This window comes from Mercenaria mercenaria, unplaced genomic scaffold (genome assembly GCF_021730395.1).
Source record: "Mercenaria mercenaria strain notata unplaced genomic scaffold, MADL_Memer_1 contig_3212, whole genome shotgun sequence".
Taxonomy (NCBI): Eukaryota; Metazoa; Mollusca; class Bivalvia; order Venerida; family Veneridae; genus Mercenaria; species Mercenaria mercenaria.
The window spans coordinates 42656-70119 of NW_026461332.1; the positions used below are offsets into that span (position 1 = coordinate 42656).

General features: G+C 33.1%; 1 protein-coding gene across 1 annotated transcript; it reads left to right on the forward strand.

The window, feature by feature from the left end:
* Positions 1-27464, forward strand: LOC128552842 (interferon-induced protein 44-like). The gene is made up of 7 exons (XM_053533902.1): positions 1-184; positions 13724-13800; positions 15698-15889; positions 22021-22161; positions 24281-24458; positions 25029-25162; positions 25700-27464. The coding sequence occupies exons 1-7, from the start codon at positions 121-123 to the stop codon at positions 25829-25831; spliced, it is 918 nt and encodes a 305-aa protein (XP_053389877.1). The 5' UTR covers positions 1-120; the 3' UTR covers positions 25832-27464.

Genomic DNA, 27464 nt, shown 5'->3' on the forward strand with positions numbered 1-27464 from the left:
TTTATCTGTACATGTAGCAAATGTAGATTTTTGTGATTCAAACAGACAAAATAAAGGGAAAAAAATCGGGACTTTTAGGTTCGCCACTTTAAAGGAAAATAAAATAATCGCCAACAGAAAATGGGAAATACTGAATCAGTTCCAGATGCATTCAGTAATACAAAACCGGACAATGGAAGCCAAAGTAAGAAAATATTATGTTATTTATGTACTCATTTTCTTATTTATTTATCTAAAATGATAGTTAGGTACTCTTTTCAAGTCAAAACCTCATGATTTATCAGAACCTAATTACTCAGCCAATTTAAAAAAAAAAAGATACATATTACTTTTTTAAATTAATTGCTATGAGAGTGACTATTTGACTGTATTTGAAGCCACGAAAGATGCGACAAATTGTCAAGATGAATGTCGTGCAAAAAACGACATTGGACATACGACATTCGAACTTTGACAAAAAATTTGAATGTCGTTCATTGCGCGACATACGAAATTCGAAAATTTTGAATGTCGTTCATTGCGCGACATACAAAATACGACATTCGAACATTTTGAATGTCGTCCATTGCGAGACATACGACATTCGAAAATTTTGAATGTCGTCCATTGCGCGACATACGACATTCGAACTTTGACAAAAGAATTTGAATGTCGTTCAGTGCGCGACATACGACATTCGAAAATTTTGAGTGTCGTCCATTGCGCGACATAGAACATACGATTTCGAACTTTGACACAAAAATTTGAATGTCGTTCAGTGCACGACATACGACATACGACATTCGAAAAAAGTTAAATGTCGTGCAAAAACGATATTGGACAAACGACATTAGAACTTTGACAAAACAAAAATGAATGTCGTTCAGTGTGCGACATACGACATTCGAAAACTTTGAATAGCTTCCATTACGCGACATAAAGCCATTCGAACTTTGACCAAAATATTTGAATGTCGTTCAGTGCACGACACACCACATACGACATTCTAAAAAATTTGAATGTCGTGCAAAAAACGACATTGGACATACGACATAGGAACTTTGACAAAAAAATGGATGTCGTTCATTAGGCGACATACGACATACGACATTCGAAAACTTTGAAAGTCGTCCATTGCGCGACATACAACATACGACATGCGACAATTTTGAATGTCGTCCATTGCGCGACATACGACATTAGAAAAATTTTAATGTCATCCATTGCGCGACATAAAACATGCGACATTCGAACTTCGACACTAAAATTTAAATGTCGTTCAGTGCGCGACATACGACATACGACATTCAAAATTTTCGAATGTCGTATGTCTCGCAATGAACAACATTCAAAATTTTCGAATGTAGTATGTCGTGCAATGAACGATATTTAAATTTTTTGGTCAAAGTTCGAATGTCGTTTGTCGTATGTCGTATTTCGCGAACTGAACGACATTCAATTTTTTTGTCGAAGTTCGAATGCCGTATATCGCGCAATGGACGACACTCAAAATTTTTGAATGTCGTATGTCGTACGTCGCACACTGAATGACAATTCAAATTCTTTTGTCAATGTTCGAATGTCGTATGTCGTATATCGCGCAATGGACGACATTCAAAATGTTCGAATGTCGTATATCGCACAATGAACGACATTCAAGATTTTCGAATGTATTATGTCCAATGTCGTTTTTTGCACGACAATCAACTTTTTTCGAATGTCGTATGTCGTGTACTGAACAAGATTCATTTTTTTTTGTCAAAGTTCGAATGTCGTATGTCGCGCAATGGACGACATTCAAAATTTTCGAATGCCGTTTATCGCACAATGAACGACATTCAAAATTTTCGAATGTCGTATGTCGCGCAATGAACGACATTCAAGATTTTCGAATATCGTATGTCGTATGTTGCGCAATGAACGACATTCAAATTTTTCGAAAGTCGTATGTCGCGCAATGAACGACATTCAAAATTTTCGAATGTCGTATTTCGTATATCGCGCTATGAACGACATTCAAAATTTTCGAATGTCGTATGTCGATTTTTTTTCTTTTCTCTTTGGAACCATAAGGTATGGCCCGTTTAGTTTTTAAAACACACACATACATGTATACATACAAAAAGGCATAATGTTTGTACTACATGATCTCACTTATTAACTGGAAGAAAAACTAAAATACATGGTTCTATTTTCAATTTTCAATTCGAACTCGTTTTTATATATAATGTACAGTACTTAGATTAACGAGATATTCATTCTGAATAAAAAATTCGATGTCTTGTAGATTGCTATAACATTTCCAGACAGAACAGAATGTAGAAAATTAAAGTCTTTAAGACTAATAATCAAATGATATTCATCTTCGAAGGTAGCAATTAATCTTACAGTTTTCAAATGTGTGTACGATATTAACATTTTGTTTTAAATGAAATATAGTGTTTAGAATAGACAGGCCGTACTAAGGCACTACAATTTCCGATATTTGGATAAAAATATACATAGAAAATTAAACTTTTGTCAGATATGGAGCATATTTGTAACATAATTTTACAGAATATATATAAACAATAACTAACAAGCAACAAAAATATATATAGTACATATTTTATTTCTTGAAAACATGAATTGATAATATCTACCATAGTGATCCCTGAAATCAACCAGGAGCACCTCCCTGTTGAGAACTTAACCGCAAGGGCACCGGGAATTCTCCTGACCCCAAAACAATCATGAAATGAAAGCGGTAGAGTTTACAATCCATGCTTCCAAGTTATTTAGGTTTTATAGCTGACCGTGGATGTGACCAATATACATCACGTCATTTATGACGTCAGTTAGTTGATGTACATGTGTCGTCAATAAATTGGTGTACAAGAAGTGTTTATTTACTAAATTATTATAACTTAATGTAGTCTATAATTGACTAACAAGTATAAGGAACAGGAACTTCAAGTACAAAGTAATCAGATGTTAGACTAAAACATTACTATAGATTCTAGTAGAATTTAAAATACAAGTGGAGGTACTAAAAACATTAATGCGACTGTTACAGAAAGTCTTTACTTTAATGAATTCACGATGCAAAGTTATGTTCCTTCTTACCGACAGTAAGAACATCAGATTAAGTTATCTATTGTCGAAATCGAAATAATAGCGTAACAAATTGTGCACAATTACTGTGTGTTAGTATTTAAAATATACTTTATTTCTAATCAGTATGTGTTTTTTTTTCAAATACTTGAAAAAATTATTCAGAATAGGATGATTTTACTTCTTATTCTGATAATAATTTTCCAATACTAAAAATTCATTATACAGTATTTTCATCATATTAATAATTCTTGCCCTGCTATCACTTATCATATAAGATTTATAAATACTTAAGTCAATATGACTTAGAATAATATTAACATCTTGATAAGCTGTGAGCTCTGTTTTATATCCCACGACAAAGTATTCTAGATCATCAAAACGTTTACATATTTTAAGCTTTTGGAAAATGGAATGAATTGCATCCCAAAGTGGGGTGACATATGAACATCTAAAAAGAAAGTGTTCAGTTGTTTCAACGTTCTGACAGTGATTACAACAATGGGAGTCAGATATTTTCCAAGTAAAAGATTTTCTTTTGTTGCAATTATTCTATGTTAAAGTTTTAATTTAAATTGTTTCACCCTATTGTCTATGATATTCCTATTCAACATAAAATATACGGCAATCTAGTCTATAGACCTTTTAAATGCCTTTTCCCAATATCTATGAATATATGGTGTTTCACTCTTTTCTTTGACAAAAACATGCTTTTCACTTGTTTATTTGTTATATTATGTAAATCAATACGTGTCTTTAAACAAGTTTTAACTTTAGTTTGCCTCGACGCTGACTGTTTCAAAGTATTTTTCCAAATTGAAGGAATAGCTTTAACAATCCTAGAATATTCTGAAATCCAATTAGAATTGTATTTAGTTGATTTATGATAACTTCTTCTTAATTTTACCATCTTTAATTATTTGACCAATAACGAGTATATTGCATTCTATCCAGTTATTATATATAAAATATTTTGCTTTATATTTTATAAACTGATTGCCCCATATTACCTGCGTTCTTATTTACATTGCATAATTCTATGTAATCCATAACTGCCTCTCGATAAAACCGTGGTATAGTTCTTTTTGCAGGGAGGGATTTAAAGGAATGAATATTCCTCTTAAAAATTAAAAGATCTCTGCCATACTGGTTTAAAAACAAAGTCGGGATAATTTTCCAATTTGCACCATCTTCTATACATAAAGATCTAATCCATTTCATCTTTAACGTTTTTATATATGAGATTAAGTCAGGTACTTCTATTCCATCATCACTTTTATTTCCAGTCAACATTGATCTTTTCTTTTTTTCTTTTTTGTTACTCCACAAAAATTTAAATATCATAGAATTAATTTTATCTATAACAAACTTAAGTGTTGGTATTGATTCGATTAAGTAGGCAAGTTTGGTAGGATTAAAGACTTTATAACCGTCAGTTTTCCAAAGAAAGTTAGATATCGATTACTCCATCTATTAAACAAACTTTGACAAGTTTCAATTTTATTGCTCCAGTTTAACAGTTCATATTCAATAGTATTTTTTCCATAGTACAAGAGCTTTAACATTTTTATTGAACTTAATGCTTTGTAATGGCAATTGGTGAGCGTTTTTTGATTTTCCAATTAAAAGGCCTTCTGTTTTAAATTTATTTAGTTTTAGTCCTGAATGACATCCAAATTCTTCAATTATTTTTAATGCTCCTAATATTTCATCTGTATTTTTAGGAACAGAGTAGTGTCATCAGCTAACTCTGTTATTTTGATATTTTTACGTTTTCTGAGTCTACCTTTATGGATATTTCATTAATATTGTCAGATTGTCTTATTTTGGTAGATAAAATTTCAGGAACACTGATAAATAAAAAAAGCAGAAAGGGAACATCCCTGTCTAATGCCACGATGTACTGGGAAAAAAACGTGATTTCCAACCATTATTTATGACCGAAGAACATATATTATTGTAAAGCACTTTTACCCAATTTATAAACTCTTGTAACAGTTTGAATCCAAATTTTACCAAAGTATCTATCATGAAGTTCCCTTCGATTGTATCAAAAGCTTTTTTTAGAATCAAGAAATAATATAACCCCATCTATATCGAACAGTTCTGCGTAATCGATGATGTCTTGTATTTGTCTTATCTTGTAACCAATGAATCTGTTTTTAATACAAGCTTGTTGGTCCAGACTTATGATTTTTGGTAGTACCTTTTGTAACCTCTGCGCTAATACTCTGGCAATAATTTTACAATCTATATTAAAAAGAGAAATCGGTCTCCAATTTTCAGGGTCACCCTTTTTATACAATAAAGAGAATATACATTGTTTCTGACTGTTTCTTTTTCCTTGAAAGAAGTTTTATAAGATTTTAGTATCACAGGTGACAATTTAGTCCAAAACTTTTGATAAAATTCCACTGTTAGGCCATCAAGTCCTTGGCTTTTATTTTGTTTCATACTGTTAATAGCCTGGGTGCATTCCTCCAGGAATATTGCGCCTTCACAAATATCAGCTTCAGCACAAGGGTTAGTTTATTTTCTAGATTTAATTGATTAAGATATACGTCATGGTCACTAGCACGTAAAGATGACTTATATAAGTTTTCGTAAAAATCAGCTTCTTCGGACAGAATGTCTTTAATACTTGAAACACGTTTATTATTTGTTATCAATGAAGTAATAGTTTTTCTGTTTTGTCTAGATTTTTCAAGGTTTAAGAAATATTTTGTATTTTTTCTCCTTCATTTAAAATTTGTACTCTAGATCTAAATTTGGCTCCAAATAATTTATAATCATAGACTTTTTTATTTCGCTTTCACCCTCAGCAATTCGCGCTTATTATCCCCTTGTTCTGTGTACAATAAATTTAATTCCTTTTCTAAATGATACAGTGTATTGCCTTTCTCTTGATTTCTTTTTTGAATATTTAATAGAGCATTCCTTTATTTCATACTTACAAATTTCCCATTTAACTTTGTTATCTAGTGTTAAGTTATTGCATCTGTCAATAATTTCATGAACAAGTTTACAATATTCTTCATCTTCAAGATAAGTATTGTTAAGTTTCCAATAACCTGGGCCTCGTTTTAATGGAGTTTTTAATTTGATGGATATTGATAAATGGTCAGTACTTTGAATTATTGCAGGACTAATGTCTGTAGAGTAAACCAAAGGGATTATATTTTTATCCATTAGCCAAAAATCAATACGACTCTTTTCAATACTGTTTTTTTCTTTCTCCGCCAAGTGTATTGCTTTTTATCTTTATTAAACTCTCTCCAAATATCAGAAAGGTTATTACTCTTAATTAGTTTGTTAAGGTTACTACTAGAAACTATGCTCTGATTATTTATATTCGCAGACGTAATTCTATCTTGAAGCTCAAGAACTTCATCAAAGTCTCAGCCAATTACCTATATACCAGAAGAATTATGTTTTAAAACAGTTAAGATGGTCTCAAAAAATAGATTTCTTGTCTTTTAATCGTTTGGTGCGTAAATGTTTAATAAAGAATAAAGATTATTATTTGCTTCTATATCAATAAGAACATATCTTCCATTTTCATCACTTGAAGTATCAATTACATTAAAATTTATCTGTTTACTTATTAAGATAGAGCACCCTTTACTATTAGTTTCTCCAAAAGAATGAAGCATTTCCCAGTCACTGAATTCTTTATTCAAAATTGGCATTAAGGAGGTAGGTTACCTTCATATTTGTATGTGCGCATGTCCAACCGGAAGCTAACGTGACGATTTACGACGACATTAACGACAAACCAAATGTGTTTGTAAATTCATTTTGTCTTCGATCTGATGCTTTATGGTTTAATAATGCAGAAATAATGAATAAATTGCCGCAAAAACGCTTCAAAACAATGTTGCCTTAAAATGACGTCATTGACGTCATGACGTTACGTGTCAGTTACCGCGCAAAATTAATAGCTTTTGTCTCGAAAGTACGTTATTCTGTGCATTTTCTTTATTTAAACTATTTTCAAATAACCATTATTTGCTGAAATATTTTTTATGAATCTTTTGCTCTGAATAATAATCAATATTTTGCTTCTTTTATATAGTTATATTGAAATGTTATGCGGAATGTAAGAAAATGGATGATGATGAGCAATGTTATTTGGAATATAGCTGGGTGAAAGGTTACTTGTTACGGCCATTTTCAAATAAAAAATCTAGCAGTGTGATTTGTAATACCTATTTTTCAGGTTCCGTTGATAATTTGTTACTTATGTACTAAAACTGAGATCTAAAATTGTTCAAATTTCAGTAGAAAATTGTGGTTTCTTGACTTGAATTGATGTTACCATGGAAACGAAGCCCGTGACCTATGTATCTAAATGTAAAATTTAAAAGCGTTGACACTGGTCTATTTAAGAAACACAGCTTCGGCTTTTTATTTTCATTTCAACAATATCCATGAGAATAATAGCAGCATGCTGAACGATTTTTCTATGAAAACTTCCAGACGAGGGGTACTGCTGAAAGTATTCTAAGCTGTGAAATTTGTTTAAATAAATGCAAATAACACGAAAATATAACTTACGTTAGAAATAATATGTTTTAAAGCTACATCAACTAGAAAGATAATCTTATTCAATACTTTTTATAAGAAATTACGACAAAAAGCAAGATATAAGCTATTTTAAACATCTCTGTTGCCATGGTTACTTTGATCTTTAAGAAAAATAGGGTACCATGTAAAGTGCTTGGTATTTTGCTAATAATATTACCCAAATATTCCATGTTTGTCATTAACAGAATGGCGCTGAAGCCGTCGAAAACACCTATTTTTATACATAGTTGTTTAAATGAGAGAAAATGCGTTACCATGGAAACACAACCCCGCGACATATACATTTTAAGCTTATATTAGAAAGCTAACGTGCATATTAGTAAAATTATCAATTATGCAGACTTCTACGGATATCAATGAAACTAAAATACACTGAAAAGTGTTAAATATCCGTATTTTCCTTCTTCTTTCAATATGAAATACCTTTGGAGGGTCATGTTCTTCAAACCTGGATAAAAATTGAACTTGAAGGGACAGAGACAAACGAAATTGAGATTGTAGCAGTTAAAACTTCATATTACACGAAATACAAAAAAAATGCTGTGGTTCAACTAATTTGAATTTACCCTTGTAACAAGGTAACCTACCTCCTTAAGTCTTTCGTAAAATGCGTTTCTTGCAATATTTCAATATTAGCTCTTTGTTACATTAACCATTGGTGAAGTCTAGCACGCTTTATTCTGTCTCTTAGGCCTTGTACATTAAGTGAAATCATATGCAAGATTTCATTAGAAGAAGTCATAAAAAGGTTATTTACACTGTTAATTTAAGGTGGCTCCATACCTTAGACCAAAAAAGTCAAATATTAACGTACATTAAAGAAATTTGGCCTGAATGTAGATTGAAGACTATATTTTTCAAAAATGCATATATATTTTGCACAGTTCCTGTCTAATGTGTTCTGTGTAGCGCCACCTAGCGGTACCTGCTTTTATCACGGAAAAGTTAGTTTTTCCGCCATAATTTAGTGGAAAATGATCCGAATTTATTTTTTTCCCGCCTGTTTACAGTTTTTTCATATTGCAAGCTGCTAAATACTCAAGAACAAATTTTCAAGCTATATCTAAGCTATTATTGAAGGAAACCGTGCATTCGGAGAGGCAAAATAAGTACTAAAAACTGTACCTGAATTCGCGTATTTCGTCTTATATCATTTGTTTGGCGCGGTGAAAGTTTTTTTATTTTTTGGCATTACATTTTTTAAGGTATATTGATTAAATCAGTGAAATAAAAAAGGTATGTGTTCACGGTGGATTTTTCGCAAAAAAACTTTGAAAATGGCCATAGCAAATAAAAATACGGCGTTTGACGTGGCAGCGAAACGCAACGTGTTGACGTGACAGTGTATTTCTATACTTTTAAGTTGAAGTTACTGGGTTTTTCGACACTGTATTTAATATAAAGTTCAGCATATTCCTCATATAATGCGTATTTTACTTTTTTTGATATTTCTGTAGCTTCTTTTCTCTGCAATCTTTCAAACACGACCATTGACGTCCACTTGTTTTTATGAAAAATAATTTCAGGTCCGCTAGACTGTTCATTCAGCAAGTTTCGATTTGCTTGTTACTCATCATATTTTCATTTAAAATGCCTTTAAAGTTGTGTATTATCTGCAGAGATCATTTTAACGCGAAAGTTAATGTTTACGTTACAAAGACGTAAGAGCGGCTAATACGACGTTATATTTTGAATAAAATGTTTGTTTTAATCGTGTAAAACCCAAACGATAGAATTTGACCAAAAAACAAACATGTTGTTGAAAAGTTCATTTTCCCTCGATTGAAAAAATTAAAAATAAAATTATAGGGTCACCGAATTCATTTTCGCCTAAAATCACACTATTTTTCTTAGTATAATTAAATCAAAACAGTCTTTAAAATTCTGCTACCTTGGGCGAAAATATGTCAGTGTAGAATTCAATATATGAGAATGCAACAATATCGACACTCTTTTACCGTTGCATTAAATTACATTACTATACACCCCATACCCAGACAAAAGATACATATGTAATTCAATGTTTCTTATGTCCCGTGATCAAGACAAACTTATTTTAAGTCGAATTTAATCAAAGAGTCCTTTACAACTGTGCAATGATTTCATACACCGTTAAGACTGAAATGATTTATCTCGCAAGTTAATGATAATACATGAAAACTCATGTATTGATGTGCATTACATCGTAAACATTAACATAGATAATAAAGAAAAGACGGGCTATAATATTCACAAACATAACACTGGGGTATACAAAACCTAGTCAACCTGAGCACAGTACGAAAAAAAGTAAAAAGGAGGTGAAAATTAAAAAATATCCATTTTAACATAACATATAACTCGGAAAAAAATATTGATGTGTTTGAAGAGTAGTCGGACACCCCGATTTTAAATATAGTGCGTCTTCTGTGAATAACCGCGGACTAACAGGGTATAATTGTTATACGGAAGCAATTGCTCTGAAAAGGTTCATTATTTAGCAACTTAACTAGAAAGAAACACTATCCTTTGCAAAGAGGTTTTAGCTCTCCGGGGATGGTGTAAAAAAGTTTATACTTGAATTCATAGATACATAATAGAATCAAATTCCATATATAATATTTTCCTTACATTAGAAACCTATCAAACATCACAAATACGAGTAAACACTCAGCTAAAACAGTTAAATATTCGACTTTTTGTTTGTTTTTGGGATAAGCGCTATTTTCTGTATTACAGTTTGTTCTGAATTCTGTATTCTCAAGTAACTCAAACTTCACCACTTAAATCAAAAGTGGAGGACGGACGATTTCGGCCGCGTGTCTTCATTCCTCTTTCCGGGGATCAAACTTATAATTCATAGGTCTGTGCTCCTTCTATTGAGCTAAGCCGGCGAGAAAAAAGAAAATAAATGAAAGAAAACAGTGGTTGTGACCGAGACTCGCTGTAACTTAACAGCGATTGAATGCTAAATGTGTGTATTTCTATGTTGCCATTATCTGTATGGGCGACTCAAGAATCGGCGGCTCAAACTTGCAACCCCTGTTTTCGTATTAATACTTGTATAAGTACGTGTAATGTTTATTTTTTATTTCCATAAGCGTCTGATGTGTCAAACTTCAGAATGTAACAATTTTCCAACAATTTAGCTGTACACTCATCGGAAGTTTACAAGGATACGCTCACGCGTATATGAAACTTTGGAAGAATATTGAAAGCGAAACCTCTCTTGTATCATGACTATGGAACTTATAGAAGTTATGATTTATTTCAAATTGATAGCGCTTGTAGTATAAAATTTCAAAAGAATGAAAAATTAACTCTGACATGTAAAACAAAATTATGCCGTCAAAATATGTGAACATAATTATTATGCGCTGAGCGGGTAATATTCGGGCAAGTCAAATGGCAATTAATCTTCAAGGATTGAGAAGTAAGAAACAAAATAGTGAAAATGTATGACATTTGGATGTGCGTGCGTGCGTGCGTGCGTGCGTGCGTACTTATGAATAATGATACAAACAACCTTTAGTGGCAGTGGTCAGTTTCACATTAGGCCCGGATACGTTTTTAAATAAAATAGGCACATGTACTTTAAAGGCATTTATATTTAGCTGTTTATTTATGATGTTGATAGAACTAAGGATTCCTGCATACGAGTAATTATTGTGTAAAATAAATATATGCTCGAATCGATTTTCCTGGCTTCGTATATAAGGCCAGATCTAAAATCTTGCCTGAGGTAACGGGAGCCGGACGAGATGGAAACGGTCATCCATCCATCCATCCATCAATATTCAGAGGAAAGAAGTTACAGAAATATGAAAAAGTAAAATACGCATTATATGAGGAATATGCTGAATTTTACATTAAATAAAATGTCGAAACGGAGCCCAATAAAATTGAAAGCGAAACCTCTAACTTCAACTTAGGCGCATTTCACCTAAGAATGTGTATAGAAATACACTGTCACGTCATGACGTTGCGTTTCACTGCCCCGTCAAACGCCGTATTTTTATTTGCGTAAGACCATTTTCAGTTTTTTTTGCGAAAAATCCACCGTGAACACATACCTTTTTTATTTCACTGATTTAATCAATATACCTTAAAAAATGTAATGCGAAAAAATAAAAAACTTTCACCGCGCCAAACAAATGAAATAAGACGAAATATGCGAATTCAAGTGCAGTTTTTGGTACTTATTTTGCCTCTCCGAATGCACGGTTTCCTTCAACAATTGCTTAGATATAGCTTGAAAATTTGTTCTTGAATATTTAGCCGCTTGCAATATGAAAAAAAAACTGTAAACAGGCGGGGAAAAAATTAATTCGGATCATTTTCCACTAAATAATGGCGGAAAAACTAACTTTTCCGTGATAAAAGCAGGTACCGCTAGGTGGCGCTACACAGAACACATTAGACAGGAACTGTGCAAAATATATATGCATTTTTGAAAAATATAGTCTTCAATCTACATTCAGACCAAATTTCATTAATATACGTTATGTTTTTTTTTTTTTTTCGGTCTGAGGTATGGAGCCACCTTAAAATCAAAGATGTATTTTTTAAACTACATGACATTTCCGTATATAAATAACTGTTAAAAACATGTACATAGTTGCATATTCATACGTTGAAGCGAATAACAAGTAATGACATTGCAAAGTTAATCATTTTGGACCTTATTCATTATAATTGTGTGAATTAAATTGTAAAAGGTTTGAACAATACGCTGTGAATAAATGAAAAAATGTATATTTATCTATATCAAGCGCGTGATATTATAGGATACTATATACACAACCGTGCCTATTAAATTCACTGCCAATACACATGTACTTTAAATGGAAATTAAATATACAATACACACACTTCAACGCAAGTTGTAGCCCGCCCGCTTAGCTCAGTAGGTAAGAGCGTTGGTCTACGGACCGCTGGGTCGCGAGTTCGATCCTCGGGCGGGGCGTATGTTCTCCGTGACTATTTGATAAACGACATTGTGTCTGAAATCATTAGTCCTCCACCTCTGATAATTCATGTGGGGAAGTTGGCAGTTACTTGCGGAGAACAGGTTTGTACTGGTACAGAATCCAGGAACACTGATTAGGTTAACTGCCCGCCCTTACATGACTGAAATACTGTTGAAAAACGGCGTTAAACCCAAAACAAACAAAATCAACGCAAGTTGTACACTATCTACTTATTATCCGTGATATGATAGGCTGCCATATACACAACTGTGCCTATAAAGCTATCGAGTTCACGGTCAATACACATATGTGCTTTAAATGACCTTTAAATAACACTACTGAATTTACAGTCAGTACACATGTGCTTTAAGTGACTATATATTAGGATTTTATCCATACATGGTCTGATCAATAGACAGTACATAAAATCTATCGAGTTCACGACCAATACACATATGTGCTTTAAATGACCTTTATTTACACAGATGTAGAGTAAAGTTTTTTTTATATATACATGTACATTCTAAGTTTTTTTAACAGAATATTTAACAACGTGATTTTATTTATGTGCAATATGTAGAGTAAGGTATTTCTATATATGCAATATATATGCAATATATCTATCATATTCAAAATTTTCGAATGTCGTATGTCGTATGTCGCGCAATGGACGACATTCAAAATTATCGAATGTCGTATGTCGCGCAGTGAACGACATTCAAAATTTTCGAATGTCTTATGTCGCGCAATGAACGACATGCAAAAATTTCGAATGTCGTATGCCGTATGTCGCACAATGAACGACATTCAAAATTTTCAAATGTCGTATATCGTATGTCGCACACTGAACGACATTCAAATGTTTTGTCAAAGTTCGAATGTCGTATGTCGCGTATGGACGACATTCATAATTTTCGAATGTCGTATGTCGCGCAATGAACGACATTCAAAATTTTCGAATGTCGTATGTCGTTTGTTTAGCCAACTTCACATAGCTTGCTAAAACTGATTCTGCAAGACTTTCATTTTGTCTGGCGACTTGTGGAGTTTCAATATTTTCTATTTGAAAGGTTTTTACTGTACTTAACGGAGATGTTTTTGATTTTCTTTATCAGAAGAAGAATGGGCTTATCCCACACTTACCAAAACCCCTTGGAGAAAATTTGAAAAGAATGGAGATTGGACTGAGCAGGTAATTCACAAAATAAAAATTCGTGGGTATAATTTGGCCTCCACCTCGTAATTCCGAGCCTTCTCATTGACCCGAGCCTTTAGCAAATTTGCTCTTGAAGTTATTTCTTGTTTCTAAATTGTATACATGTTGTGGCAAATAATCTGACAGTTTAAGATAATAAAAAGAAAATAAAAAATGTTCACATTGAAATAAAATATACACAACTGAAAATTTTGGCACAAAATTTCGTTATCTAAAATCACAGGGGTAATATATAACCATCTTACTGGAAACAAAAATCACTTATTGTAGAACTTTTTGTCCACAAACACTGTTATATATCTGTTCATTTTTTTAAAGAAAAACCTTAGTTTTTGGGAGCTTGTACAAATGATCACAAGTCTCAGTCCAACGACCAAAAAGGATCTAGTTGTTTCAGTGGGTGAGGGTCATCATGTGAAAGCCTGGATTATTCATTGACAACAATCCTTAGAATTTTTTTCTTTGGGTATTTTTTTCAGTTTAGATGTTGGAGTAACTATAGCAAAAACTTAAATATGTTACTGACCAGAAATACCAGTTGAGGGGCTCGGAATAACGAGAAAAGGGCATAAGTTTATTAGAATGTGTTTGTAAGATATATGTATAGCATTTATTATACGCCCGTATCTGAAAGAGCGGGGCATATTATGTGAACACACGAGGCGGGCGGGTTGGTTTGGTCGGCGTAAAAAGCATGTCTGCTATCTAAGTCGAACAGATTTTATCCGATCTTCACCAAACTTGCTGACAATGTTTGTGGGCATAATATCTCAACAAGTTCGATAACCACCTAAAATCGCCTCTGGCACTCTTGGATTATTGATTCATTCCTTCCTTATTTAGTCAAGCTTGACACACATTCATATTTGTTTATTTCCTCAATAACTTTCAAAAGGAAATGATGTTTTTTTTTTTCAGGTTGTTGTTTGTCAAGTATATATAAACAGATTTTTGCATCGTTTGTTGTTTCATATGGTAACGGAAATGAAATCTCTGCATTTGTATTCAATTTGTTGAACTGAAACTGAAACTGAATAGTTTAATTAAACGCCCTTTTATACAATGATATATTCAATGGCGTTGTACATAATAATTATAGTAGTCATTATAACAATATTAACAATGACAATAATAATAATAACAGCCTTATTCTAACAAACAGTCATGACTTCACCCCTCCCCTTGTGGGCATTTTATCCCTATTGCGAATACCTAAAGCATTTGGTGCGCCTAGACGAGCTGCATATAAAGGTTCAAACTCCCTGGTTAATGGTGTCATCATATACTATTTAAGAAAAAATACTACCCTACCTATAAAGCATTACCAACAAGTACGTTTATCAAACAAACCTTGGAAATATAAATGTTGAAATGTGAAACATATTGCAAAACAAAAATTTAAGAACTATCATTTGCTGTTTTCGCATGATAAACAGTTATCAAACAATTTAAACCAATGCCGCGAAATCTCTGAAATACAGTTAGGATTTTTTTTGAATGTGCCAAGTGATTTACATTTGCGTAGTTCTAACGGCATTTCATTCCAAAGTTTTGGATCAATAGTACAGAAACTTCTATTATTGAATTTTTGCACTTGTTGTATGGAACAACATAACAACATTCAAACTTTTTCAGACGCTCTCAAAGCTTGTCTACTTGGAATATACTCTGTCAGCAATCCTGAAATGCTCTGCCAGTGTGACAGCTATACATGGACTGTATTCTGAAAGTCATATGCTTGGCTTTATTTATCGCACAACCATCAATATCAAGTACAGTGCAAATGTTGTTGCAAGATGGCTCTTGTCATTGTATTAGTAGTCGTTGATTCAAACTAATGCCAATAATTGTTTATGTTTCCGTTTTTCTTTAGTATGAAAATAAACTCATTGAGGACATTCAAAACCCTGCCATGAAAGGAGAGGTAGAGAACGTTCGCTTATTACTCATTGGACCAATAAAAGCAGGAAAATCTTCATTTCTAAACTCTACTGCATGTATTGATAAGGGACGAATCGCACAGGTTACTGCAGCCGGTGGAGAAGGAGCAAGTATGTCCAAAAAGGTATTTTTTATACTCTTCTCTCATATTGGTGGCATAGGAACTCATCTTTTACAGTGAACAGCAAGAACAAGGATCCAATAGGAATAATCGCCTTCCTAGACAGTATCCCAAACTAAAAAGAATTAGTTTATAAAAGAATGGCTCAATCTTTCTTGTGTGATTCTGTTGGCTATGTATCAAATGTAATTTTTAAAAGTAGTAAAGTATTAATACTTTCTTGTTTAAAATCGATTGGAAACCTTTTTATCATCATTTACTTGGTTGTCATCTTGAAATGAAAACTTCATTTATTGTGTTGGGTTGTAATCACTTCTAACATGTATAACATTTAACTGATTGTGTATGCAAGGTGTACAATAAAATAAATGCTTATAAATGTAAATCATATGAAAACGTGATTTTTTCTCCTTTTTTTTTTTTGTTTTTCTTTTTTTAATTTGTTTTGATATTTTTGTTTGGATTTTGTTTTTGAGAGGAGGGTGGTCTAAATGGTTTGTTAACCTTAGAAATTATCGCTGATTAAACTGAAATCAGTTACAAACCATTTGAAACATGTAGTACATGTATATAGCTTTGGTTTGTCATTATTTATACAAATATCTTTAACAAAGGACTTCGGACACTCTCAGTATGACTTTGCCTACTCCAAGAATGAACAATAAACCACTCAGAAATAAATATATAATTACAAATACCATCAAATACCATCAAAGTAGTACATCCTTTTTATTATTTCGCAAAGTCAAATTTCAATATTTATTTCGTTGAACGGTGATTTTTGCTCTAAACAGAATTACGTACCCTGTTATATACATATTAAAGCTATTTTTCTTCATATGACCTTGTTCCCACTCCCCCTCCACCCCCGTGCATCAAAACCATATTCGCCAGCATATGTAGATAATAATTATACACCTTTTATTATTGTGTTGATGCAAGGGGGTGGGGAGGACAGTACTTTTAAACAAAAATATATCTACAGGGTGTTCCCGAATGTAAACTAACCAAAACATTATATCCAAAACATACATAATTTAAATAGTTTGATAGTTATATACTTTTACATCTGTTTGTAACTCAATAACATACAAATGTTTTCAAAGCGCGTAATTAGGTATGTTATGCATACATGTGTGGTAGGGAGAGAAGCAAATACTGTAAAATCATTATTATTCGCTGGGTTGAATGTTCATTGAATTTGACTTACCCTGGTTGTTGTTTTTTGGCGGTAGATTGACAAATGTGTGCAGTAAATTACTAGCAACACACCGGACAATCTATTGTATGTCCTTCTCGCGACGCGCACGCCACCAGCGAAGTGGAAGTTATTTGTTTTCCAGTCATTTTTACAATTTTTCTATTTATTTTTTATATATTTTATTTCTTTATTTGTTACATCTTTTACTGTGCATTTATAATTATTTCTTTTGACACATACTTAATGTCACACGCATTTATTACTTTGTTAAAACTAAAATGATGTTTGTTCTATGTTGCGGACTAGGCCTAAACACCACAAAAAGAGGCATGTGTGCACTGCGGTTAATCCGATCCCGACTATAATCTATCAAACAGAAATAACATTTGGCATTGAGATGTCTGTGATGCATAAGTCAAGAACAGTAGCTTCTTGACAGGCCATATCAGTGACGGTTTCACATTCAGTGTGATGCCATGCAAGTGATGTGTCAAATCGTTCTTCATGCTGATGGCATATACAAAATGGCTAGACTTTAAAACGAACTAAAAGGTCAAGCCGAGCTTCTGGTGGAATTTTTATGCAGCGGCCTGCTTCTACTTTAGCAATACAAATGACATATTTCGAATGCGTGTTGCCTACAACATCAGCCCTTATTTGCACAACATTATCTTTAGTGGGGTTGCAATCAGACTCATCCTGCGTTAACTTTTTCCGATAAAGTTTCGTTAGGTAGAGATGATACCTAAAAGTTCAAATTGCATCTGATATTATTTTCTGTTGAAATCGTAATACCGGAGTGCCTCAATTATATAAAGGTTTAACTTTCATACTTCATTTTTCATGCTGAAAGGCAATATTAAATCCGAAAAAATTGGTCCTACTTGAAAAAGTGAAGCCAGTGACAGGTAACTTTTCTAGGACTATTTAGTTATCTGAACAAAGTATGCACAGATTCGGATGTGTTTCCCAAAAAATATAGTTTACTTCAAGATCTATGAATAATCATTCAAACAAAACAGTTGAGCATTATCTTTCATTTTTGACAGAAATAATTCAAAGACGATGCTTTTTATTCATTACTGTCGATAATTTACAGGTACGGTATGATCATAGTGAGGAAAACATTATTCGTGAGAAAAAATATAAATAGACTATAAGAATTTTACGACCTCGAATCCCTCAAAATTTTACAAAATTCGTTTGCCAAGAATAATCAAGGCCTCAAAATGTATGAGTTAAAAACAGAGCGATATAAAAATGTATATTCTATCTATCTATTCACACCAAAACCATACCAAAAACTGTGCCGAAAGAAGTTATTTCTCTTTTTATGGCACGTACCTAATTTGCATATTGACCGAGGCGTGCGGAATCGCATTTACCTTGCTGAATTTGGCGTTGCAGAAACTTCTGTTAATATAATGCAGACGGTCATTAGTATAAATATCCATCAAAATAACAAAGCCGGTTTTACTGTCAAAAGTTCCCGTATTTACTGAACGGTGCTATGTTAAAATATTGCTAGCGTGAGATAAGGGTTATGCGCTTCAGTTTTGCACTTGATTTGTTGTTGTTGTCGTTGAATACGTGACCTTAGGTACCATTACTATACAAAGGTTTTGAATACATTTTTATTACACGTTTTAGCCAAATATTGTCTGTGCCACTGCAAGAACCCTAGGGTATTGATAAGATTACTGCCTTTTCTAAACTAGTCTATCTGCTTCTATTTTTATATACTGATAGACCAGTTTCGCTCTAAGTCCTCGAATCTGTCATCAGCCCTCCCGCTTAGCTCGATAGGGAGAGCGAACATCTACGTACCGCGGGGTCGTGAGTTCGAGCCCTTGGTGAGGCGAATGTTCACCGTGACGATTTGATAAAAGACGTTGTGTCTGAAATCATTTATACTCCACCTCTGATTTATGTGGAGAAGTTGGCAGTTATTTGTGGAGAACAGGTTTGTACTGATACAGAGTAGGGTTAATTGCCTGCCGTTACAATACTGAAACACTGTTTGCAAAACAAATATCGTTCTCTTTTTATTTATTTACAAGAATTTGTTCTTTGAATGTTAATTTTCCTTAAACAAACAGATTTTGTCATTTTTTCAGTTAGAATTCATATATTTCAAACTTCCGTAATGTGATGACATCAAATTTTTACAGAAATTAAACATTAAAAAAATACACCCTGGCATAGATTAAATAAAAAAAATATCTTCATAAGAATGGATACAAACTACTTTCGCTTATAATATGTTAACTAACACATTGGTTTATATGTGATTTGAAACGATTTGGATATTGTTTAAAATGATTAAAATAGGAACTTCACACGACAAAAACGAAAATGTTGGCGGCTCGGTTTGATTGAGCCTGTTCATGGACGATAGCGGAAATACATGCTACCGTCTATGCCTTCTAGAGTACTCAAGATGAGTCTTGTAATCTGTATCAAACTTTATACATGTGGTCCAATTCTTTTTGTTGCAGCTTCAAAAACAAGAAAGTAGGTCAGTAGGTCAGGGCTAAGAACATTAAAGCTGAGTATTAAAATCTTTATCGAAAGTTATTGATGTGGTCTAAATGTCTTTGATGTTAAGATCTGTGTGCAAAACTGTATATGTCATCCAAATTTCAAGGCTATATGTTAACAAACAAAACAGCAGGTCAGTAAATCAAGGTCACAGTCAAGTGACCCTAACTACTTGATATCATGAGGTAATCATAATTAAACAGTATAGGAAATATGATTAGATAATTTTTCTTCTTAAGTAAGTAAATAAGTATTTCTTCTTATATAACTCATATACAAGTGACCCCCGGGGCGGGGCCTCTCTTCACCTTTGGGTCATATTTGAACAATCTTGTTACAGAACCAATAAGCAATGCTACATACCAAATATCAAAGTCTGAAGCCTTGAACTTTGAGACAAGAAGATTGTTTTTTAAAAGAATCCTATGTAAGTCTACGTAAAACTTGTGGCCCCCGGGGCAGGGCCTCTTTTCATCCGAGAGGCATAATTTGAACCATTATGGTAGAGAACCACTAGACAATGCAATATACCAAATATTAAAAGCATAGGCCTTACAGTTTCAGGTAAGAAGATTTTTAAAGTTTTTTCTTATATGTCTATGTAAAACTTGGGACCCCATTTGTGGGGCCTTTTTTCACCTCAGGGGCATAATTTGAATAATCTTAGTAGAGGACCATAAGGCAATGCTGCATACCAAATTTCAAAAGCCTAGGTCTTGTGGTTCCAGACAAGAAGATTTGTAAAGCTTTTTCCTATACAAGTCTATATAAACCATGTAACCCCCGGTGCGGGCCATATTTGAACCTAGGGGGATAGAGTTCTGTGTGAAAGTCAATTATTTGAAACATTTTGAAAGGGGACCATCCAAGGATCATTCCTGTGCAGTTTAATCAAAGTTTAACTGGTGGTTTAGGAGATGTTGTTTAAGAAAAGTGTGGACGGACGGACGGACGCCGAACGGTTAGCGATCACAATAGCTCACACTGTGCCTTAGGCTCAGATGAGCTAAAAATTAATAACGGGCAATAACTAAGTGAAAAATCATCCAAATGAAACCAGCTTCGCACATGTACAACTAGGCATTGTACCGATGATAATAATACCAATAATAAATGTATGGCATATAATGACTGAGAAATAGTGCAGACATCTCATATACATATGAAGAAGAAAAAACATCTTGACTTAGTACCAATGATCATTACAAGGTTTTATTTATAAAAGTTTGGCATGTAAGGACTGAGAAATAGCGCGGACATTTTTATTCCATAAAATTATACATATTGAAGATAAAATTAATAAATAACCATAACTAATTGAAAAATATATCGGAATGGAAATAAGTGCTGAGAAATAGCGCGGACAAATTCCGTCCACAGGTTGGCGGATGGACGAAGCGGAATCTAGTATAGCTCCAGATTCTAGTATCTAGAAGTATAATGGCATGTTGTTGATTAAACTGTTAGAAATTGTACAGTTCCATGTACTATTCTATTATTCTAAACAATAAGGCCGAAGCTATATTTTCCTTTTCAAAAGCTTTACAATCTTTAGAAGTTATATTTCATCAAGAAAATAACCTATAGTCGATCCCGCGCTAAAGGCCGCATTCCAAAATGCCACTACATTAAAACTTACTTCAGATCGTCATTAGTTTTGTTTTTGTTTGTTTTGGGTTTAACGCCATTTTTCAACAGTATTTCAGTCATGTAACGGCGGGCAGTTAACCTAACCAGTGTTCCTGGATTCTGTAACAGTACAAACCTGTTCTCCGCAAGTAACTGCCAACTTCCCCACATGAATGATCAGAGGTGGAGGACTAATGATTTCAGACACAATGTCGTTTATCAAATAGTCACGGAGAACATAAGCCCTGCCCGAGGATCGAACTCGCGACCCCGCGATCCGTAGACCAACGCTCTTACCTACTGAGCTAAGCGGGCGGGCAGATCGTCATTAGTATTCCATTTAAAAGAAAAAAAAAGAGATAATATGCATGCACTGAGACCGCCGGTCATTTATACTTCGAAGGCCTTTTCTTTAAACTCACAAAGGATAGTCTTTCAGGTGTGACTGTATGAAAAGTGTGAAAAACGCATAACATTCAAACTTTGTGACGTGTCGAATCTAGGACATAACAAATGTCGAACTGTCAGCTGACTTAATGTCCAAAAAACAAAATGTCTTTGCAATATGGTAACAAAAATGAAAGATGATTGTTGCTGTTTCTTTTTTACTTTTTCAACAAAATTAAGGGCTTCTCTTGACTAGACAATGATTGATCGACATGAATAATAGTATTTAAATTAACCCCGAGGAATGAAGTTTGATAAAACGCTTTAAATTCCAGTGTATTCACTGCAGTGATGCAGTATTGCATTTGTCTTTCAGTTGAAGGTTTACAGTCCTAAAGGAAAGTTGAAGAATTTCAGGCTGTTAGATACGATGGGCATTGAGAATGCCGGTGAGGCTGGCTTCAACGTCAAAGATCTGCTGTATGTTATAAATGGAAACGTTCCTCCGGAATACAAGGTCAGAAATGCATACACTTTCAGGCATTTGAGAAAATACGCCATGAAATATTTTGATAAAAATACAATGTTTTCTTTTCTATCGTGCACGTTCGTTTTTCCCACCGGTAACATGTCTCGTAACTGTTTATTTTTACGTCCTCTAATCTGGTCAAAATCTATCAAAGGCAACATTAAACATAAAAAAATTGATATGGTAGCCATGAGTCAGTTGTGTCCGTAATGCTTCATATGTTTTAATATGGACGGCTTCGTTCTTTGAATGTCGTTTTTCGAGTCGGATATTTAACTATCGTCCGTCTAAATTTGAATTTATTACTACACTGCTGTCCGTCTAAACTGATTTTTTAACATTAACGGCTAATGTTTATGGTTGTTGATGACGTTGTTTTAGATACGGCCAGAGCGATGTTACCTGATTTTCTATTTACCCTTCATCTTCGATGCAGAATTTACGTTATATTACAATCAAACTATTTACTATAAAATTCAACTTCACTGAATTACATAATGAAAGATTTTGCGAAGCCATTTAACACTTCATATTATTTCATGGATATGTCTTATCGGTCGTTTGTGAGTCGATATTGAATGCAATGCGTACGTTTATATTCTTAATTTTAGACGACAGGCAGGCAAAGTTTGTAAAAGGAATAGTAACTACGTAACTGTTTAGAATTTTTAAATAAAGAATTTATTACTGATGTACTGCCAGATATTAAAGCTAAGAAGTTGTGTTTTTGTAAGTTTAAGCAAATATTTCTTCCTACATATGATCCTTTTACAAGTAGTATTGTCAAGCTTAGAAAGTCGTTTTAATAAATTCGTGTTATCATACGGATGTGATGAAAATATCAGAAAGTGCTGAATTTGTATTAGAAAAGAACAAAGTGAATAAGATAAGTTTAAATCCAACCTGATACTTGAGGATGCAATTTGCAAAGCTAATTATCGCTTGAGTACTGTTTAAAATAGTAGAGCTTATGTGCCACAAATCTGTGATGATTTAAAACCGAAACAATCCGAATTCGACAAGGTCTTAAAAATGAACGAGATCGAAACACCCAATGGCAGACGAGGTGTGACAATTTCAAATCGGTATCCGATGAAATCACGGATTTGCAGTCTCGTTCGATGCGAGACAACTCGCGATCTAAAAAGATATGCAATACTGTGTTGGACTACTGTAAAATACACCCTGAAAATATCAGATGGAGCTCTACTACAGCGAACATTAAAATTGAAGGTTGTGATCATTTTAAGAGACCTCGTCCTAAGTCTAGCAAAGTACAAAGCGCTAATGCGGAGGAGTTATTGTGCATTATAAAGAATGTTACAAAAACTGACGTATCTAGATATTTCCATTAATTTAGATTCCAAAGGTATAATCTGGTTTCGTATTGATGAAAAATTTACTCATGCCCAATCTTACGCATTTTGTTTGTGTGAACTTCCATAAATACACCTCTATACAAATAATCGCAATGTCAAGTCTAAAAATGCACGGGATTTTCTAAATTCCGTATTATTGTTATCATATATATAGCAGTTCGATTTCGGAGGTTGTTTTCGTGTATAAAGTGTTTGGTTTTAGTGCGCATGCTCGTTAATTCAAATTAGTGTAACCAGGAACATTTAAGGGAAATCCTATATTTTTTAGCCTTGCTAAATTAACGGAATAAATGTTGATTCTCGTTAATTCATTGAAATCATTACTTACTGTAAGTTGACTTTCCCTTGAATCATTTGTAATATGATGTTAAAAGCCCACTTGGATCTTTTATAACATTCAATCTGTATCTAAACATTTCAAGAAAGTCATCCCAAATGATTGCCATGTCACATTTCTGAAAGCAAGAAACCCCGCTAACCCGGGGAGAAAACATACTCTCTTGAAGCAATATTTAATGTCACTACGGAAATGCATAATATAGTAACTCCAATAATAGTCCGCGGGAACTTAGAAGTTAAACCACACATGTCCGTACAGATGAAAGGGGGCAATATTTCGCCCCTGAAATCGATCTCTGTATTCACTTGCAAGACGTTTTATTACCATATAAACACGAAAATCTTCAGAGTTGATATGAATTTAGTATATATCTTGATAATAATTTCAGTTTAATCCTGCATCTCCAATTCTTGATACGGACTCTGATTTCAATAAAACGCCTTTGGACACTGACAAAACACACTGTGTAGTCTTTGTGTTGGATGCGAGTGTTGCCGGCGAAGATAACATATCTGCGGCTACCAAAGCGAAGGTTGCATCACTACAGGATGAGCTTAAGTCGCTTGGTATTATATAAGCTAACTTTACGAACACATTAATAACCATGTAGTCCATTTATAAACTCGTTTGTTGATATTTTATTGCTTTCTTGAGGACACGGTGTCTGTTCAAATCATTAAAGATTTCCGCTTACGGTGTCTTTTATGAACAGACGTCGTTGCATTTTCAGTTCTTGATATTGATTGAAAAATTAAGGTAAAAAAGTCCTCAGAGCTCTTTAGAATGATGTAAATAGTATTCCCTTAAATTTAGAGAGATTTCAGTCCTTGATATGATAAACCAGATTCGAATAGTAATTAGGTTATGTATGCAATCACTGTGGCTATGTTGCAAAGTCATTTAAAAGTAAATGTGCTTCGTGGAAATTAGAGAAAGGAGGGGCACTGATCTGTGTCACATTAACGTATATAAAGTAAAAATTGATGACGAGTATAATTGGTCATAGATTCTTTCACAACCTGTTGGTCATTTATGATATTAGATATTTTGATTCACGAAAATGTTAAACAAAACACTGCACATGATTTAGTAATGACCAATGTCTTATATGTCTGGTTTAACAAATCATATTTCAGATATCCCTAGAATAGTTCTTCTTACAAAAGTTGATGTACTCTGTGAAACAGTTGCCGAAAACATCTGCAATGTATATGAAAGTGCAAAAGTGCAGAAAGCTGTAACTGTTGCAGAAAATTTGTTCCACGTCCCGGTATGGTCAATGTTTTGTATACCATCATGAGTGTATATATTTTTCAGAAACAATGAGTTTTATATATTTTTTCAGATAAATCATTCGCATTCCTCAGTTATACATTGGCAAGAAATAAAAACAATACAATTCTACTGGATTTTTGACAATCTTGCTACATCAGTCTATGACGTAACCATCTATAGTAATAACAATAGTTTGACTATAATGAACTTTTTATGAGGTGATGAGGTCTTCTTGTCCTGAGCAAACAATAAAAAAGTTTGTTAACATTTTTGAAAGTATATGTTTAGAAATCAGACATTGAAAGGTGAGATAATGTTTTGCTTGAAAACGAAGAGAGACATTCATATTTCAGAAAAAAGATAAAAACATAACAAATGCTACTAGTATGGATGGAACCTTAATCAATGTTACGGTTTCCTTTGTTAATACGATACATTACAATGTGATTTTAGTGGCTTTAAAATTTGATATTTTCAAAATCAGACATTATTCAATCTTCTTCCGGTTCATCTTAAACTTTTATCGTTTTAGAAAATGAATATATTTCCGGTGCAAAACTACAATGAAGACACGGATCTAGACACTTCCAAAAACATACTACTGCTTCTGGCGTTGAGGCAAATGGTGAATTTTGCAACAGATTTTATAAACGAGCAATCCTAAGTGAGCGGTGAAAAGAAAAAGTAAAGTGAACTTCCGAACATCGATACTTCGATCCTTTTTTATTTTAATGCTTTGGGTTTAAACTTTAGATGTTTTGTTTTTAATATTTGTCAGTGTTTCTCTGCTGATAACTAACATGACATTGTATACATTGTAAAGGTGGTGGCTTTTTGATACAAAAAAGAACAGAACAGAACAAAATTTCATTAAAGACTTGTACATAATATATCGTCGTGCTTAATCAACAATATACCGTTATAACATAATGTTAATGTACTATTATATTGACCTGTCAATTGATTATATAGTCGGTGCATAGAATATTTTAATCCTCGGTTGATTTTCGGTACATTCCGTACAGTGTACGGAAAGTAACCTGCAATTAAAATGGTTTATATTTAAAGCGTGTATACGGAGGTACGAAAGTTACGATAGCTCAATGGTCGCTGTCAATAGCTTAAAATCTTGAGGTTTTAAGATCGAAACCGGGTAGGTTCTGTATTTTTCATAAACACTTGGTACATGTACATTTTTATCCAATATTTCCTCCATTGTATTTTTGCAACTATATTTTTATTTTTATCACCTTTTTAATTTCTATTCTTTCATATTACTTTTATTCACGGTTAATTTCAGTATATTACAAATTTTATAAATATGAATTTAAACCAGCTATATTCATGATTCAGTTTCGATCGCTAAAATTTCAGGACGAAACACATTTAACCGTGAAGCCCGTAAACTTTGATTTTCACGTGTCCCTTCGTAATCCAAAATATATAAATCAATAAACAACTAAAATTGAAAATAAAAAAATGTTATAGCTTATGGACTTATAGACTTATGGATTCCCCGTACACTAGACTTGTGTTTAAACCACTGAGCCACTGATACGAAGGACAGGTACGGGTTTCACTTACAATACTAACAATGATATTTAGACACTTAACCAAAATTTATTTCCGGAAAACATACGGACAGCACCGAAGCTGGGCCGAATTTCAAATGCACAGAGCGTATAATAATGTATGCAAATTTGACAGGTTGAAAAATAGCACAATACGTTAATTTGTTATTTTAAAGAACTGACGTTATTATTCAACAAATACTACTGTTTCATGAAAAGGGAAGACAGTTATGATATGATATACATAAATATTTATAATACTTCTATCATCAGTTAGTCTTAGATGTGTCGTTAAGAACAGCTGTAATATAACATACATAAATATTTATAATACTTCTATCAACAGTTAGTCTTGAATGTGTCGTTAAAGTTGCTAGTTGAAGATGCAAACATTGATTTTAATTCTTAGCATTCACAATCCTTTTTTGTAGAAATGACATAGGTTAACTTTGCAAGATCCATTAATGAATTCTTTTGATTTGTAGTAAAATGTTCAAAAAATTTATACATAGATTGTCTATCATGATAGTACATCTTAACATATATTTATGGACATGGACATATTGAAAGAAAATTATATTCATTTTCATTATCAACAATGTTATAACACAAACAGTACATTTCATTGCTTGGTATTCTTTCTCTTTTTTTTTGCCTTTATTGGCCAGATTAAATTTTAAGACTATATGCAGATATTCTTACTCGTGTTAAAACAAATCTGTAACT